The sequence below is a fragment of the Etheostoma cragini genome, chromosome 17 (assembly GCF_013103735.1).
Source record: "Etheostoma cragini isolate CJK2018 chromosome 17, CSU_Ecrag_1.0, whole genome shotgun sequence".
NCBI lineage: Eukaryota > Metazoa > Chordata > Actinopteri > Perciformes > Percidae > Etheostoma > Etheostoma cragini.
The window spans coordinates 8,489,833-8,509,503 of NC_048423.1; the positions used below are offsets into that span (position 1 = coordinate 8,489,833).

Here is a 19,671-nt window from a genome sequence, read left to right on the forward strand (position 1 = left end):
TCTTAATGACTCAGATACCTGGACAGCTATTTGAAGGATCTCTTTAATTTGGACAGAAAGAACTGAATCTTCCCTCAGTCACTCAGCCAAAGAGAAAATCGGAAAATGTCGGTATATTTATCATACATGAGGACAGGTTTGAACAATAATAAATCCTAACTCATAATGTGTATTCACAAACAAACAAGCACACATTCTGTGCAAAAGCTCTGTAATGGCCTCTTATCACCATGCCCCCAGGGATTGTCTGTCACATCAAAGTTAATGAGTTTGGGGCTTTAGTCTCTATCATGCCGTCAGAAGTACACTAAACTGCATTTCCTCCTCCTAGTGCAGGTCGAGCGGAATTCATCATCATTTGAAGTTCTTAAACCACCAGTGACAGGCTTTAACTGCATCAACAATGTCAGAGGGAGTTGATGACATATGGCATGCTATTCTCAAACAGGTACACCTTGTGCTGCAATTTCAAATAATCCAGAGTTTACATTTCTATTGTGAAATTTTCTAAAATGTATCCGTAAGTGTGCTAAAACCTCACCGATTGAAATATACTGACTGTGCCACAGCTTGGACAGCTTTTCATAGGATGTTTTTCAAACACTTTAGAGATGCACATTTAAAAGCAAATAAACAGAATGTTCTGTCTATGCCACTATTCTTGCTAAAAAAGAAGTATTACAAATAATCACCCTAGGGCGGCTACTAAAACCCCCACTGATCACACAGCAGCTGGTCTAATGGCAGCATTTGTAAGCCAGAGGTCCAGCTACTAAAGAATCAAAAAAACTGGCTCTTGCATCTGGCTCTTTTTATTTACTTCACATTAGGTCACACTTCACAATATTGGGGAAAAAACATTCATTGCATGTCAAGTGCACTAGTAACAAACTATGTATCCAAGAACAATTAAATCAGTGTAAATTACGTTAGATGAGACACAGACTTCTGTTGTAGATTAGTGTTACGTTTACAGCGTCGCAGCTCCGAACCGTAACATTAGTTGGGACGGACAGACCCCTTGTTTCTTTTGGCTAACTTTTCGCTTTCTGCGGGGGGAAATGGCCGGGAGACGTGATTATATTGCATAAATCAGGTGTAGTTTGTATTTGAAGCAAACAGAAAACACTGACTACTGTAGCTTCACTGATTACACATAAAAAACTATGAGCATCACTGTGTCAGCAGCAGCTGCTGGCTCGGGACTATTCTACACACAGATAGCCTCACTTTCCATAACAATAAACCTTGTAGGACTAACGTCACATGCACACCTTGCCCATATGGCTACCTGTCTTAAATGGGAAGGGTTGGCCGGTAATAATGTCATGTAAAAGGAGAACGATAAAAGTTTACTTTTCTAACAAGCAGCAAGAAAGTTTTAGCGTCAACATCGCAACATCCTGCGATGTGACTATCGCGCATGCGCACATCACCAAGTCCATACTAAAACATAATATCGTTCAGCCCTACTTCACTTTACTCGTGTCTGGCCACTTTCTTTCTGTTTATAATCATTTGTCTCCCTCTATCACTCTCTCTCCCTCTAGCAGCTTGCCAGCCGCCCCAACCAGCAGCCAGAATTCTCCTTGACCCAACACACAAAACACCACACTCATTTTTAAGAGGGGTAGAAATGCACCACAGAGCCATTTATCAAGTGCATATTTGCTGTTATGTAACTCGTGTGAGCTGGGGAAACCAACATGACTAAAGATGGTTTACATTAGGCGCTAAGATATTTTGGCTGGTAGTTATTCGCATAAAAATGCAAATTGCTTGTGTCAATTTCCTGTTATTGTACCCAAAGTATTTATCATAGCACAACAGCCAGCATTGTCTGTAAGCCAGCAAGTAATAAATAAACAAAGCCAACAGTTTCACTAATTTAATCTAATCTGTGTTCAGTGTGACAGCAGAAAGTCTTGTCCAGTGGACGTCGTGTCTTGTTACATCCCTAAAGGGAAGCCTGAATGGACTAAGAGTTATATCATCCTTTAGCCAACGTTAATCACAAACTGGATGATTCTCCAGGAGTATGAAAACTTTTGGCAGAGCTGGCAAGAGAGTACTTCAAACCACAAATGGATTACAGATGTTCCAAACTAAAAAGCCTTTCTGGATTCTGACAACAGAAATAGAAGTCATCTTTTTATATGTTGCAAAAAAAGCAGAACTCATAGAAATAATGTCTCTCCTTAGTGAATACGATCTGGTTTCTAATTCTCTCGTTTGGAAGGGGTGATCTTGGAAAAACAGCTCAGAAAGCTTTACTGCCAGACGCTGTGAGTCAAGAGTTTTCAGAGGGAAAAGGATAATTTCCTGAATCGAGCTCAAACAATCAATGAAAGAAAACAACCCCCAACTTAAACCTGTTTTTTTCCCCAAGGGTTTGGAAAACAATCTTTAAACTGCACTCTCTTTTTGCACATCACACTACATCAGTTACCTCCATTTCTAAATCTCTATTTTCTGACAGAACGTGTTCTCTGGTTTTGTAGTTTCATGGGTCTCTAACATGCCTCAGCTGGTTTACAAAGACAATTTCATTTAGACACTCCCTACAGATTTACTTGTGGCTTGTTTGTGAGGTTGTGCCACACTTTAAAAGGTAAATTGTCCACTTTGGTTACAGCAGTTGTATTAACTTACCTGCAACGTTGGGATTTACCGAATAATTGCTTTGTACTCTGCCATCTCAAATCTCTGTTAAAAACCTTCAAAGACAGTGTAGTATCCTCACCTTAGAGATTGTTACATAACCTGACGTCTTTATTTAACTGACTCTATATTACAGGTGACTTCTTCCAGGAAACCAGCTCCTTCTTTTTACTCTTTTTACTCCTTTTGCCTCTTTCTCATTCTATTTCCCATTTTCTTCCCCTGTAGCTGTGTGTGAAAGGTGATGAAATACCTCAAACTGGTGTGATACATGCCGCGTACACTCCCACACCAGTCCCCGCATCAATGGAACAATAAAACTGCAAAAACAAAAGGAAGTGAGGAAGATTTTCCATGGCACAATGATGTCAGGGCCACAGCAGCGGTCGCTGAGTTCACAGCAAGCTTTCAGAGAAAACTACTCTGCAGTTGCGGCAGCGCCAAAACGGGCTCAACAGGCTTAGGGCCAACAGCTGGTTCTGGTTACCTAGCAACTCCAAAGCTGGGGGCCTCAGTGATGGGATTGTCTGAGTTAGAGGAGGAGGGGGTCGATAACCACGCAGGCTGTCTTAGTGGCAAGTGCAGCGGTAAGACAGGAAAAACATGATCTTATGATGTAAAATATTGCCACCTGGCAACCCAAACATGGAGTGTGAGGTTTGCACAAGTGGCACAATCAGTGTTTCTCTGTGGCATTTTCCACAGATACATCAGGAACACAAACATGTTCACAGTGGTACTGTGCAACACATACACACCCACAGCGGCACACAGTTTGGCTGCACTTAGCTTCACACACACCCACAGATGATAACCATTAATGATCAGTGGTTTTCTGGCATGTCACACATTTTGTTGAATAAAATGTTTAAGGGCAATCACAGCTCTCAATGCCAATGCTCTCTAATACTTCTGTTCTCATAGTGCTGGTTGTGTATGTGCACCTGCATGCTACTTACAATATAAAAACAGCAATGTTACACTCTATAACGGCGCATACAAGAAACTGGCGCCTGTATTCTTGGGAGTGCCTAATTTCTTAAGTGTGTTTATAATCCCCTGGCATCCGTAGAAAAAGAATGTAGGTGTAATCTTTTTTTTTTTTTTGGCATACTTGCCTCCTCCAGGCCCCCAGCCGACGATCTAAGCACCGGGCTACACCGCCGCAACCCAAGCCTGTTTCTTGTTCCCCTATGTGGACACACAAAGACCTTGTTTGTCCTCCCTCTGCCTGCCCTCCTCCAAACTTATCATCACCCAAACGCCCAGCCAAAAGGGGCGAGGAAGGGGAGAGATAAAAAGATGAGAGAGAAGGGGTGAAATCTACATGTAAAAGTGCAAGAGAGCTGAGGAAGAAAGGGGAAACATACGGTGACATAAAGATATCACAGGTGGTGTCAGTGGTAAATACAAAACAATGTGAGAAAGGAGAGCATCCATTCATCACGTCTCTTCTTTACATGTTGTCTTTTGTGCCTCGCTAGCAAGGCCTGAAAACAACCGGGGTCCTGAGACAAAAGCAGCTGTCAGTGCTGATGAACAGCGGACAGTGCGCTCAAGCTTTACTGTCACACACACACACACACACACACACACACACAACTTTGAATGAGCTCTGTTACCTACCCACGGGCAAACACTGATCACCAACCAAGGAGGAGACAACATCAAGAAGTATGAAACAAATTCCCATTTCAATCTGCAGAATCTAAAGATTCCATACATATTCCTGTGAAAATGTTACAGTATTTTCTGAAAGATTGTTTGTCCTAATGCACCTAAAAGTTATGCTGACATCACTAATAATTATTAGTAAACAAGGTGTTTTTGCAATGTTGACAATGCAGAGAAAATTGGGAATTATTGTGAGAACCCAGAAGTCCCTCTATGATTAAAATAGTGTTGTGTGGTCAAAGTAAAATTTTTAATGCAATTTTTCTACTGGATATTAGTTATTCTTTTAACATTATTTACATTTGTATTCAAGCATCAAAGTGAACACTAATAAATCCACATTTAAAAAAACAAGAAGCCCCACACTCTTGCATAGAGTCACATTCATGTGCCCATTCTTCTGAAACCTTTGACCCTTCAAATGACAGCCCATCTAACCTCACCTCCCCTCGCTGCTGTGCAGGGTTCTGTGTCACACCGCATGCATGCGCACACACTTCACTGCAAAAACATAAGAGGCTCATTAGCCTTAAAACCAAACCCCTCCTCCCCCACCTCTCACCATCTCACCATTTCTTTCTCTCTCTCTCTCTCTCACACACACACACCTTTTTATTAATACCCTTGATGAGTGTACACACACACACACACACGCACACACGCACACACACACACACACACACACACACACACACACACACACACACACACACGTTTGAAACATGCTCCTTGCCTGGGAAATGCTGTCGCCACATTCTTCAAATCAGGAGCTGCACATGGCAGAGGAAATGTGGTGGAGAGCGACGAAAATATATATATATATATATATATATATATATATATATATATATAACAAAAAAAATAGGGTTGGGGGAGTATTTTCACACAGTATGCCCTGGGGTTATCCTCTCCTCTCTACCTCCTCCTCCAGCCACCCTCCTTTCCTCTCACTGTCTTCTATTGGTCTCCCACTGCTTGTTTCCAAATCTGTCCTCCTTCGTCACCTCACCCCCAGAAGCTTCATTTCTCTTTCTCAGACGACTGGTACTCTTGAGCGGGAGAAAGAAATGGACGGTGGCACAGAAGGGCAGTGGGCGAGAGGGAGGACGGGAGAGCAAGAACTACAATCGGTCTCTCCCCATGTGGTTAAAGCGGCGCCGTTAACTCCTTTAATCTCCAAAGAGAGGGGGAGGGAAAAAAAATTGGATCTCTATTCGTCTTCAGCCAGCAATCAGTACTTCTGAGCGTCCTCCTCTTTACGCCTCTTCAGCCAGATCACTTGTATCTTTTCTCTTCAGCCTTCTCTTTCCTGCTACGTCTCCCTCCTCTTTGCCTTCACGGCAGGTTTGGGCTATTCATTTAGACGTCAGGCTCACTCCGTCAGCCTTTTGTTGCAAGTCACAGAAAGACAGAGAGAGAGAGAGAGGGAAAGAGAGAGAGAGAGAGAGCGGAAGGGGTGGGGGAGAAAAATGGTAAAAGCCAAAAAAAAGACAAGAAAACAAGCCGGTGGCACAGCTATGCAGAAGAAAAGAAAAGAGGGAGGTTAATAAAAGAAAAAAGAGAGAGGGAAAAAAATCCTTGAAGAGCACCAGTCACAGCGAGAAGTGCAGTGCTCCTGGCAGACGTACGACTCCTTCCATTCTCTCTGACCTTCCCCTTCTCTCAACACATTTTCCTTCTCTCTTTTTTTCATCTCCTTCCTCCCTCCTTCCTTGCCTTTCTATTTTTTTATTTGGGATCTGGCATCACAGCTTTAGGAGTGCCAGCCCCTTTCCCCCTCTTTTAAGTGTCATTCCCTCTTGCTCAAAAACTCTCCTTTGCTCTTCATTTCTTAGTATCCTCGCTCTTTAACGCATTTTGATTGGTGTTGCAGTTCAATGAGCCATTGAGTGTCTAATTTCTAGGCTTCAACACAGCATTTAAGTCAATAGACGTACACAGCCAGAGTAACACGTGTGATGACTGTTTCATTCAAGGACGATTGACAGACCTCTGTCAATAGTCTTTTGATTCAAAATTATCCCGCAGTTGCAAAATTAATTTCCATATGTAAAACAAGTGTATGTATCTACACATCTTAACACACTTGCAACTGAGGTCGCTGGGGATCAGAACAAGCATGAGTGTTTGTCAGAGTGAGGATTGTGTGTGTGTACTTGCAGCTACAAGCACATCCACCAAGTTCACCAAGTGAACTTATGGTGACACTTACTGTAGGAAAATCCTCCCAGGAGTCTAATTGATTTAAACCCTAGCACAGGAGTACCAGATGAGCATGTTTACTATGACTCTGGTCTGAGAGGGCAGCCCAACACTTTGTCTCTTACAGACACCTTACAATGGGTTTTAATAATGAAGGTTAATAAGGGCTTCAAGGTCATCACACATAGACACAACAGTGCTTTTGCAGAGGGAACACGCATTCCGTAAATCTGCCATCCATCACAGTTCGGTATTGCAACCATTTTCACACACATTGCCAGTTTTTAGATTTTATAGATCAATCAAGTAATCTAGAAAACTATCAATAATGAAAATTGTTAGTGGCAGCTTTAAAATGGTTGGCATTAGAGCATGACAGATATATCAACAAAACTGGCAGATATCCTGTATGTAAGATATTACAGTGCATACATGTTTTATGGGCTGCTGTTTGTAGCCAATTTGATTCCTTTTTTAATTCAAGTTTAAAGATTCTATCCAAGCATGTTTTAAGAATTGTAAAACTACATGCAATGTGAATAGAAGTTATGGTTTTTCCACAAAAAAGTTGAATCACGTAACTAAACATTATTACACTTACATCACCCTTTTGCTCATTTTCATTCATTGATCCAAATCCCAGAACATATGTATATGCAAGTATTGTTCAATTCTGTAGTATAGTAACGTTTTTCTGTGTTTTATATCATTTTAAATTGAATGTATTTGGGTTTAGGACTGTTGGTCAGACAAAACAAGCCCTCTCAAGTTGTCAGGTTGGGTTCTGGGAGTTTATGGTCTAACATTTTTGTAACATAATAATTGTTATTGCAACCCTCTATATAATATTGTATTCAGGTTCCAATGATTTGCACCTATTGGTGGAAAACGCCATTTTTATAATGTAGTCCCCTTGTAAAAATGTGAAGCCATGTGTCCATGTAACTGATAGTATACGGCTACTTTATTTGAGCTGGATTCAGTGTCTCATCCTTGATTGTATTTCCTGTCTGTTGTGTTTTATTTCTGATTAAACTGTTTGTGTGCTGCCTTGGCTAGGTCTCCTTCAGAAAAGGGATTTCTATGTCAAGGGACTTCCTGGTTATAAAAAAGGTTAAATAAAAATAAAATAAAAGTAAATGGAAAGGAAAGTGACAATAAGCAAAAACAAAAGGAGAGATCAAATAACGAACAAATCCAATGCACTACACTTGTAGAATTCTTCAGTACTGTACATGTTGTGCATACTGTAGGGTACGGCATGGGTTCACTGTAAACTCAACAGGAGTGTAGTGAGTTTAAATCCCTCCATGGAGTAGGTTTGGTTACAACATGTAACCAGAGCCCACAAACCAGACCTGTAGTAAACAAACCTCATTCATGAAAAGAGAGCACTGGAGGGAAAAGGTGTCTATGGTAAAATGAACCATCCAATCTGCATCTTGTGATCTACATGATGTGATGTTGGCAAAGGATTGAAGCACGGTTGAGAGTAGAAGAAGAGAGAGGAGACGAGGTGGCAATGAACAAAAACAAGGGAAAAAGAGAGATGGCACAGCTGCAGGTGGACAACAGATGTTGAGTTTTTTTGTTTTTATCTGGGAGGCGTTCACAGCACATCTATTCTTGTTCCCCATTCATACCCTGTCTGTGCATCGCTGCACCTCTCCAACACCATTACTCTCCTCCTCTACCTTTTTCTTTCTCTCTCTGTGACTCAAGCCAACCGGCTGTGTGTGTGTGTGTGTGTGTGTGTGTGTGTGTGTGTGTGTGTGTGTGTGTGTGTGTGTGTGTGTGTGAGAGAGAGAGAGAGAGAGAGTTAGAGAGAGATGATGGGGGGCACAGCTTATTACATCCCTGATGTATGTTGCAGGCTTAGACAAATAGAGTGAACAAGCGTCCATGAAAAATGTAAGAGTGAACAAATACATGGACTACAGATGAAAATTAGGTTATAGTGAACTCTGGTACTGCTGAGGAGCTGTGCATTGTCCCTGTCAAATAAATAAATATATAAAATAACACACACACACACACACACACACACACACACACACACACACACACACACACACACACACACACACACACACACACACACACACACACACACACACACACACACACACACACACACACACACACACACACACATCCAGCAACGGGCTGCCTTAAGTTTAGCTCCCTCAGAAATGTATTTAATTTATTTAAAATTATTTATTTACTAATTTAATATATTATTGAATTACATTTTGTTTGTGTTTTTTAGCCAAATATCTGAACAAAAAATATATAAATTTAGGATCAAATATGCAGTCATTGTTCACACACATAAATCATCCTCCCTGTGTGAGACTAAAACACCGTGAAGCACAATCCCATTTACAGTCCTGTGTGATCCTGAACACAACTGACATGCCTACTGAGAAATGTATAATATTTTCCTCGGGTGCAAATGAGATTCATCTGCACTTCTAAACATATCTCCCCCTCGCTTTTGTTAAAACACAGCCAAGCAGAGTGTCAAGTTCTGCAACGCCTTCAACACACACACACACGCACACACACACACACACACACACACACACACACACACACACACACACACACACCAGTACAAAGAACATGGTCTCTGTCTGTCTGGTTTAACACCCGTCAAGATTTCATTTTCTGAAAATGAATAATTCAGGGTGACTCCCCAGTTGGCACTGAGAGGAGAGGAGAGAGGAGAGAGGAGAGAGGAGAGAGGAGAGAGGAGAGAGGAGAGGGATAGGATGGAGTCAGGGTCTCAGTATTCTCATTTCCCTGCTTTTTTGAGCTACAAATGTTTGGGCATGTGGCCTCTTGTGTCTTGTCTTCCTCCACCTCTGCTCACACAACCTGCAGTTAATCACTTCAAGTCTCCCTGAAAAGATGAGAAAACTGGCCAGAAAGAGCTTTTAGCCTCCATGGTAAGACTTTGCTATCCACAGTCCAGCTTCTTTTGATGACACCCATACAGAATAGTAAGTGTATTCTATATGCGGGAGGGTTTAAAACACATTGTGAGGGATATTTTTCTCCTAAATCTGAAAATTAAATACAAATAATTATCAGTTTAAACCAGAAAATGACCAAAAAACTAAAAGTTCAAGTTTACAAAGTGTTTCCTTTTTAAAAAATAAAGATAGGATGTCCTCCTGCTTTTCTTCTCTCTTTAACTTGCTCTAAGACGGCATGACAGAGTTTCCATTTATCTCCCGTTCGTGCTCCTCTGCTGATGTCTAAGAATCTATCGCTGCCACTAAAGCAGTCGATCCTTCATTATCTAATTTAAAGTCTAAATACAAATCTTTCTTGCTCAAACTTCTCCTCTGTTCTGCTGTCTTTGGTTGGGTTCTCTCACCTCCCATCTTCACTTCCTTGTTTGCCTGCAGAAGGGCTCTGCAACCCAAAACCACAGTCAGTAATGAATGTGCTGAGCTGGGTATGACGTTTGTTTAGAAACATATTTCTCCCATTACCTCAAACTTATTTCCCCCTCTCTATACTCTCTTGAGTTAGGGGAGTGTAATTTACAAAAGGGAGCTGGTGGAAACAAAGACAAACTCAGATCAATTTATGCAAAGAGAAAGAAGAAGAGAAAGAGAGAAAATAAGCACTCAAGATTTGCATGGCTCTTATCCTGGCAGAGTGTGACCAGAGACTTTATTCACTCATGAGGGAAAAGGAAATGCCTGACATTAAGTGGAACATCTGGTGGGGAGAGAAACTCTGCACTGTGCCACAACACACCTGCCAACAGCAGTTCGCATCTGCTTACACACATACAAACAACACACACATAGGGTAGGCTGGTTTTGGAAGTTTTCTGGTAATTATATCCCCTATGTTCCTCAACATAGAAACCCAGCAGGATCCTGGATAAATTAAACAACAGCTTTAATTATTACAACTGCGTTTTTGTGAATGAGCCTCTGCCGCTATTGCTATAGAAAAGGAGCTTATCATCGCCACTGATCAGAGCTGTTGGAAATAAAAAAGGTTTTTCATTGCAATTGTGAACAAAATCCTGTGCCATTGTTCCTCAATACATCCAGAATATGAGAATGAGTTAATTAAATACAGCTGAATGCATTTTCAGGTTTTGAAAAAACTTTTTCTTCTTACATTTGTGTACACAAGTGTATCTTTGATTTTTTAAATCAAACAACCAGATATAGTTTCTAACACAGTTGCTCATTTTTTGAACACATGATTTACCTAAGGACATGCTTATTGTATCCACATTCTTTAAATGTTGAAAAACACAATTAAGATGTCTGTTTCTTCTTTCTCTGAAAACATCCCAGTTAAATCCAATGGCTGCACTACTCAAGGTTGCAGCACTAGTAAACCTAACCTCTCAAGTCAGAAGGAAAAAAATAAAAATCACTGATCACGGAGTGACCAGCAGTATAGCAAAAATAACCTTTGACTGTCAGTCCAGATTAAGGCCAAAGTTTGATCCATCAGAGTCTAAATGCAACATTGACAGCTAGCTTCATCTCCATGGAGAGTCCAAGGTTGGCTGACAGCTGTCACGCTTCATTTCCGCCTCCCCCACCCAGCAATTCTCTCTCTCTCTCTCTCTCTCTCTCTCTCTCTCTCTCTCTCTAAACTGCTTGAAGCTTTGGCCTGGACCCCGTTAATACATAATCCGCCATCTCCAGAACCATGACCCTCCCCCATAGTCATGCTATAAAAAAATGAGGAAATATTGCGGCTAGTGTGTCACGTAGAGCAAACTGACCTGAGCTGGCATCAGGTTGCCTGGCTAGAATGGCACAGAAGGAAGCCAACAGTCCCACAGTATCATATACAGTAATTATGCAGAAGTAGGGGAAGGGGCAGGCCTGTTAGTCATATAAAGGCGAGGTCTTGCTCAAGGGTATTCCAAAAAGCATCATATACTAAAGTGGGCGGGGGCATACCATCTGTATTAACACGAGGGCTATTAGTACAGAGAGAAATTATTTTTGGTTGTGGGTGCAACTCACTGCTGTAACTAATTAATTGTCTGAGGTTGTCACAATATCAGGAGCTCATAGCTAATTGGATTTCAAGGAATGCAAAATGTGTTATTGCTGCTTTCACAATATAATTTGTCTACCTGACAAAATACCATGAATTAAAAAAGCTAAATTATATTTTGTTGGGTCTAAAATGCATATAATTCCTGTGAAAATAGGCAAGAATAGCCTTTAAATTTTTATTTATTGCAGACGAAAACAAGCTAATGAACAAAAGAAGATGTAGTATCATGTACATTTTTGTTTTCTGACAACGGACGGACCCTTTAACCAGAAGCAAATTGCCTACGATTACCACCAAAACCCATGTTGCCTAGCAACATACAATTAAGGAATATACTTTCAGAGCAGCTTTGCGACTGTGTCCATTAACAGATGAAATTACCAACAACAAATGTCAGCCACATGCAAATGAGGTTTACTCTGCTGACTGTATGTGTACTAACAATGTGATTTATGTGTATGTAAAAGACTTGAAGGAATCCTTTTCAAACCATGTGTCAGTCTGTTCTGACAGCCAAGCAATGGGAATCTTGTATATATATATCTGCTCTCTTGGGCCCAAAAATCTGAGAGGACAAAACAGAACAAAACTGCCTCAGTTTAATCATTTGTTCCCGGTCTGCCTTGGCCCCCATTAAAGTCCATTTTAACGTACTGACTAAGTACAGTGAAAGTCTCACAGAAAGCCAGGAAACTGGTTTCAACAAAATGAGAACAAATCTGTGGATTAGGGCAGCAGTGGAAATGGAGCATGTGAAGGATTAAACTACCACCCCCACCTCTCTCTCTCATTCTCTCTCTCATTACAACCTGCACAGAGAAAATGACACAATCACACATTGGCCATCAGGACTATAATTCGATTTTATCTGTCCAGTGATGCTGGTACTCAGCCTCTGGTGAGCGGGTGTAGGTGGAGAACTCAGCGCTTCTTGCCCCAAATGTCTGAAATATACTTTTATCAGGCCATGGGTGTGAAAGTGATAGTTTACTGTAGCAGCTTTTATTATGCTAAATTAAAGTTTTGATCTAATATGAGTAAAGGATTCATATGATTGCATGAGCATGCATTGACTGAATTCATTTCATTTTAAACTGTAATTGAAACATGAATTTGGGACAAAATTCAAAATGTAATGAATTCAACTACAAAAACAAAAAATCATCCTTATATTAAACGTTTGCCTTTAACTTACCACTTCAAAAGTAAACTCTGATCCCTGTGAGCAAAGCTGATTAAGATGAACCAGACAGAGCTATTTGCGATTTCATGCAGGTCAGTTGTACAGCTTGAAAGCAGCAGGACTGAAGGAAGACTGTGTAGCCCAAGTGACTGTAAAGCCTTTCCAGGCTACCATGATGCACCCTTATTATCATAATGCAATAAGACATCCATGTTTACAACAACAGGGCCTTGGGGGCTGTGAGGAGATGGTGCGTGGCAGAGCAGAAAGGACTTCATCAAAAACTGCTGCAGTTACAATGATACCACAACTAAAGAGCTACATACAACTAATTCTGCAATCACAATTTCACCAGCAACTTTAGAAAACTGTATAGTTGAGGTATATTACATAATTTGTGTATAAAAGTGGCCTGAGCGTTTGCTCCAATTTCTCACCAAAGCATTATAAGACCTAAATGAGAAAACTTTTGCAAGAGGACTTTGGCAAATGCAATCACACATATTGTTCACACATGCACATCCTTACAAACTAACACACAACGCCAGGAGTTAACATCACTGCAAACAATATCTGACTTTTCTGGTCAGAGAAGTCTTGATGTAAACTAATCACAAATGAATGCAGCAACTGACAGACTGTAACATAAAGACAGTGTGCAGTTGTTAAAATTAAAAAAGGTATCAGAAAGGCTGCTGACAGCTGTTCCTCCCAAATCATCCATATTGTGCCTCATCAATGCCATTTTGTGTTGCAATATGTCATTCTAACAAAGAACTGCATTTGATTACTGAAATAATGAAAGGACTTTACACAAAGTATACGGAAATCCGACAAATCTGTCTCTCACAGAGATAAGCAGGCAAGAAAGTGGAATTCAACAATCATTTTAGAATCGTGGCAAATGCAGAAACAAAAAGTAGGGTAGGGAATGGGTAGCCAGATCGTCTAAGCAAAAGTTATCCTTAATCAGAATTAATATTAAATTATAATTGTGAAGCATAATACTGACAACAATTTTTGAAAAGAGATCGGCAGCAAGCAATTTAGATAATGCTCCACTGAACTAGATAGGAAGAAAGGACCCACTATTTATCTGTTGTTGATGAAATGACAACAAACACGGGAAAGCAAACAAATGACACCACTGACCAGAAAGATATAACAATTTCCAGAAAATGCTCTATTAACATTTTTTGGACTTTCATAAGGTCAAGCATCATGTATCATACCCCAGCAACAACTTTCAGCTAAATAAATCTCACGCACCCCTCAGCTGAATAAAGGTTTCAGAAACTAGAATACAAAAAACAACAACTTATTTGACAGAGATGGTATAAAACCTAAGAGAGCAACTTAATACTCAAGTTGCTGCTTTCAATATACTAAATGCCCCTCAGAAATGGCAACCAAATGGCAAAATTGTGGAACCATTTTATGCTTTTTAACAATCCAGCTGCAATGCTTTGTGTATTCAAAGCAATGAGAAGAACGTGAAAGGGTGTCACCCAAAGTATGCAAAAAATGAAGAACTCTAGCACACATCAATATTCTTGTCTATTTAAAACATGTGAAACAGAGACAGCAAGACCCAATGTTTGAAGAAATCAGACAAACTTTTATGAGCAGATTATGAGGATGAAAGGAGAAAAAAAAATGTTTTACTGGTATCTGGAGACGCCATCGTGGACACAATAACTGGTGGACCCGTGCGTCGACTTAGCTTCTGGTTAGCAGCAAGGGCACCTTGGCCTTGGCCTCCCATAGGGACAAGGGCATTGTCTGGTGCAGGTCCCCCACCCTTACGCATCATCTGAGGACTGTGGTGAGGGCTGTGCATGGGTGACAATGGCATTACGTTCCTGTCCCTCTTCATCAGCTCCATGGGCACTGTGTAATTGGTAGAATATGCTTTCGGTACTTGTTGCGGTGGCTGTTGTAAAGCTGGCATGGATATAGGCATTTGCTGTGGCATACCTGGCATGGAGTGCATAGACCCAGGTATGGCAGGCATTGACCCAGTCATTTGCTGTGACATGACCTGCATACCATGCATGGGCATCCCTGACATTGTCCCCCCAGAAGAGTAGGCTGACATGGGTCTTGATTGAACAGGCATAAGTGCTCCAGCGTATGGCCCTGGGGTGCGAGGTGGTTGGCCTGGGTAGCCTCCAGAGGTTTCGAGGAGTTGCTGAGAGGGGGCACTGTTGGGCCTCCTACCCATTACTTCTCCCATCCTTGGGGAGATGGTCTGCATAGTCGCAGGAGTCTGTGGGTGCATCATTTGGGGGTCCACAGTTAAACTCTGTGGAGGGTGCACTGGATGATGGAGCTGCTGCTGGTGGTAGATGTCTGAGCGATGGCTAAAGCTATTGGAGCGGCCTCGCATGGGTGTCTGAGGTTGGGAGGGGGCTGACGTTGCCTCAACGGGCCGCTTGCAGTTGTGGACCAAGCGAGACAATACACGAGCCTGACCAAGGTTAGGGGCAACAGTGCGGACATCATTCTCCTCCATAACAGCCAGCATGCTAGTGGAGTCAAATCCCTGCTGGATAAGTGAGGAGATTGTTCTCTCTGAGAGGCCCTCATTTCGTAACAGGGCAAGAAACTCAGGATCAACTGTCTTCTTGGGGTCCACAGGCAATGGTGTCTGGGGGGCTGTGGGGGGGAGAGGAGCAGGAAGTGGAGTGACTGGAGGAGGGGGGACTGGACATTGAGCAGCCTGCACAAGGGGAGGTGCAGCTAGAGCAACTGTCTGCACTGGGGTAGGTGGAGCGGGAAGTGGAGACATCATAGAAAGGTTAGGGTCAGAGATGGGCATGGTAGGGGGAGGTGGAAGGGGCTGTTGCAGATGCTGCTGTTCTTGCTGAAGTTGATGTTGTTGTAACTGATGTTGTTGAAGCTGTTGCTGTTGTAATTGTTGCTGTTGTAATTGTTGCTGTTGAAGTTGTTGCTGATGTATTTGTTGTTGCTGAAGTTGCTGTTGCTGTAACTGCTGCTGTTGTATTTGTTGCTGCTGCATTTGTTGTTGCTGTTGTTGCTGCATTTGTTGTTGCTGTTGTAATTGCTGCTGTTGTTGGATGGTGTAGGGTGAGGCAGTGTCTTGCCTCATAATGACACTTTGATTGGCAGGGTCTACTACTAGACAAGTAGCAGCCTGCTGCTGTGGATCCAATGGGCGGCCATTAACATCAGTATAGAGCGACTGACCAGTCAGAGGTGGAGGCTCACTGGCATACCGAGGAGATGCCTGCTCCATACCATAGTGAGCAGGAGATGGCTCTCGGGAGGGTACGCGCTGTTGGCTAGCTGTTGGAGGATGGGGAGGAGGAGGAAGAGGTGATGAAGGGGCTTGAGGTCCTACTCTCCCTCCCTGACCCTGATCCCACACAGCACGAGCCCCAGGTGTCATACCAAAATGAGAACCTGACCTACTGAGTGGATGAGGGTGAGGTGGCGGAGGCTGGGGTTCTGGCCGGTAAAAGCCTTCCGGTGGCCGAGGTGTAATGGCCGGGTCATGGGAATAGTAATCCTGATGTGGAATGGATCCTCGGTGAGCCATGGGTGCTCGTTCGTAGTGGTTTAGATCAGGCACAGAGCCCTTCCTCAACCCCCGTGGGTCCTGACGCTCTGCGTAAACTTGTCCGTACAGAGAGTCTTGGTAGGAATACGGGTCACGTTTCAAATCCAGGTCAGGGGGATGCACTCCTGATGGAGGCTCGTACCACCCTCCTCCCTCTCTGTATGACAGAGAGCTCCGCCGGCCAGCTACTCTTGCCTGCTGCTCGTAGACACTCTCAGCCCTGTCCCACTGACCCTCACTCCCCCCTAATGTGTCCCAACTGTGGGAGCGACCAAGACTCAACTGTTTGTTAGGGACAAGCATTGGCAAAAAAGAATACCGGTAAGCAAGAGAAATGTTAATGGAAGAAAAAAAAGAAGAAAAAACAGAAAAAAGGTTCCGCTTGCAGCTGAGTTTGTGAAAGCTGTCTTTCAAGTCTTCATGTACTGTAGCACCAAAAATGAAATGGAGAGAGGGAGGAGAACAAGTAGAAAAGAAGATGAAGCAGGGTCTACCGGTTAACCTGATATCAGGTTGTAATACTGTAAGTCCGTACTATCGGGTGACTCTCCCTTTGGCTAACAGTCCTTGAATAATTAATCTCTGGTCATGCTGGTTTGTTGTGCGTGAGGAAAGAGGACACCACACACAAACTATCACACCAAAACAAGGTAGAACAGCTACTCCATGAAAGACACAGTAGCAGGGTTGATAACGTTGATAAAAAATACAAAAAACGAAAAGAGTGGATAGGTTGGGTTATAGGTTGGAATGGGCAGGGTCTTGTACTAATCCAATAGGATTTATCTCTCCCTTCTCTGGGACATTTTACTCGCTCTGTCGATTTCTATGAGGGATTACAACTAAATAAAGCCTGTTTAATTCCACTTCCCACTGTGACGTCATGTGAACCAGATACAAGCGTATCTGGTGATGTTGATGATGATGATAATGCCAGTAATTTAGAATCTAACCACAAACCCCTCACCCTCTCCCGAAGAGTCACCTACCTGAAGCTATTGATGATGCACTGTCTTCAACATGTTTCAGTTTGCCAGATTCACAGCGTGGGGAGGGGAGGCCTGGCAGGGTGCACAGCCTTATTGAATACAAATGAAATATAGTTCGCTCAGCTAAGTCCCGTGTGCTGTCAGTAAACATCAAATCCACTCTGATTGGACACTAATCCTCCTCCAGGCCCCATGCTTGCGGCACACCACGCAACTGCTGCCCAACTCACTCTGAAATGTCCTTGATGCCTTTGTGGCGCTCACTGTCACTGCCCCACTCTGCTCGATTTGAGATATCTCAGACCTGCTGTTTGTATGTTAACTGGAGGACATTGAAATTATAACCAAGGATTGCACAGAGATTGCAGAATGCATAACAGAATCCCCCTGCAATGTTTGTCCTCTTTGCCCTCACAATTGTCATTTCAAGCAATGATCCTCTAAATTATGAATATTACTGTCCGTCTTGTAGAGCACAGAGTGTTAAATGTGACACTTGAAGAGGAAGGTTTGAATCTCAAAATAGTTTTATTTTGCCATTTAAATTACTACATGATTTTAAACCATAAGCATCTTACTGTCAGTAAAATAAAGCACCTTCCCCCTCTTTCCTAAAGCTTCTCTGATCTTCACTTAGAGAAGCTCTGTAATCTGGATTTGTCCCTTTGCACAGACAAGTAAAATACTGGGTGGTGTGGTGGTTGTGCCTGTGTGTGTGTGTGTACACTCTTTGCCTTACAAAAACAAAGATGCAACACAACAAATCTATTTGCTGTAATGCTGCGGCATTTTATATTAATCCTTGGCCATGAGCCATACATATAGACTGAATTATTGGTATACTTTTCTTATTTTGTTTAACCAAGGTGGTGTTCAACATATTACTCTGCGGGTTCACCTGCCTACCTCAGCTACTACTAGCTATCTTCCTTCTTGTTACTGTTGATGAAACCTGATCCGTTCTGCAGAGCATCCTTGTTTATTGATGAATGAAAACAGATGTAAGGTGAGGGAGTCTCCGTTTCCATCCAAATCTAATCTCAGAGCTAACCACTGCGAGGGGTAGGTAGTAAAACTTATTTTATACTAAAAAGAAAGTATTGTTAACACCATCTCAGCATAGTGAGAAAAGTTCCTGAATATCTTGCAGAAGGTCTGTGGAAACTGTGCAGGCATGTCCGTCATTGGCACTAATATTTTGTTTAATCACAGTTATGTAATTAGATTAGGAAAAGATCAGAGGGGGATGAGAGTATTTTGCTGTTTTCACAAGATGACAGGAAAAGCTGATGACAGCAGCTCCAAAACCATTTGCGCAGATGACTGAGAATTTTTTTCTTCTTTTGGTAAGGTCAGAGGAACATTAGTCAGCTTGATGTAAAAAGGTAATTAAAATGGGAGAGAGAGGGAGAGAGAGGAAGCGAGAGAGAGCCCTTACACACATCTAAAACAGACTCAAAATCAAAGTTGAATCATTATTGAAGCCCATTTTGTTTCATTAGGGTTTTGCTATTGTAAAGTAAATCAAATTGTACAGTTATTTCAACTACATGTGTCATTCATCACATAAAGGCACACAGTCTTTACTGTTATTTATTCTGAGCTTATGCACTTCGTATTCGTTATTTAAAAGCTCGTCAACAAACATCATTGCAGGGTCTCATTTTGAGACATGAAAGTAGCTGCTTACAATATTGAATAAATGTTCAGAGCCAAACACAGACACACACAAACGTAAAAGGCAACAGCCTATGGAGTATATCTGATCCTCTGGCTTTTTTCCCCAACCTCATACATTCCTCTCATTAATTCTTCTAGCCCAGCTCTAAGGAGACTCTGGCTTTCAGTGCAGCAGATCACTCATCCCCATAAAGTCAACCTCAAACAGAGAGACCGGGACAGAGGTGTGTACTCAGGGTTTGCCAATCTAATCCTGACAGGAAAGTAAATCACAGAGTTCTGTTTGTCTCAAACTAAACAATGTTTGACTTTTAAATTCTAATGTTCCTCCATTTGCCATACTTTCCAGACTGTGCACACAATGCCAGATTCACTGTAACAGAGGGATTTCGGACTTAAGCCAGGGATTTTAGAACAAATATAATACCATCCCAGCAGAAGCTTATAAAGACCTTACATTGGATAAGACTTGACTGGTGAAAAATGTGAGTAAAACTTACAGAAACCTTGAGTAAATGAACCTTTACAGAGGATGCAATTATGAAGTTCACGGCTCTTTTAACTGGTAATAGATTTCAGAAAACTTTAGCCTGGTATTATTTTTTCTTTTAAATCTTAGAAGTATGAGAGAATTGCAGTAAGCA

At 42.0% G+C, this 19,671-nt stretch overlaps 1 protein-coding gene across 6 annotated transcripts in view; it reads right to left on the bottom strand.

The window, feature by feature from the left end:
* The window catches only part of LOC117960148 (C-terminal-binding protein 2-like), a 63,838-nt gene that overhangs the window by 15,727 nt on the left and 28,440 nt on the right, over window positions 1-19,671 (bottom strand). For 2 of the 6 annotated variants that reach the window (XM_034897815.1, XM_034897816.1), the window contains exon 1: window positions 14,441-17,170. The exons of 2 other annotated variants lie outside the window; for them this stretch is intronic. In XM_034897815.1, the coding sequence (XP_034753706.1) occupies window positions 14,441-16,661 (2,221 nt within the window). In that variant the 5' untranslated portion in view covers window positions 16,662-17,170. Of the gene's footprint in view, window positions 1-5,068; window positions 5,146-5,191; window positions 5,802-14,440; window positions 17,171-17,347; window positions 17,647-19,671 lie in introns of those variants that run through there. 2 more of the 6 variants (XM_034897821.1, XM_034897817.1) reach the window with 2 other exon arrangements.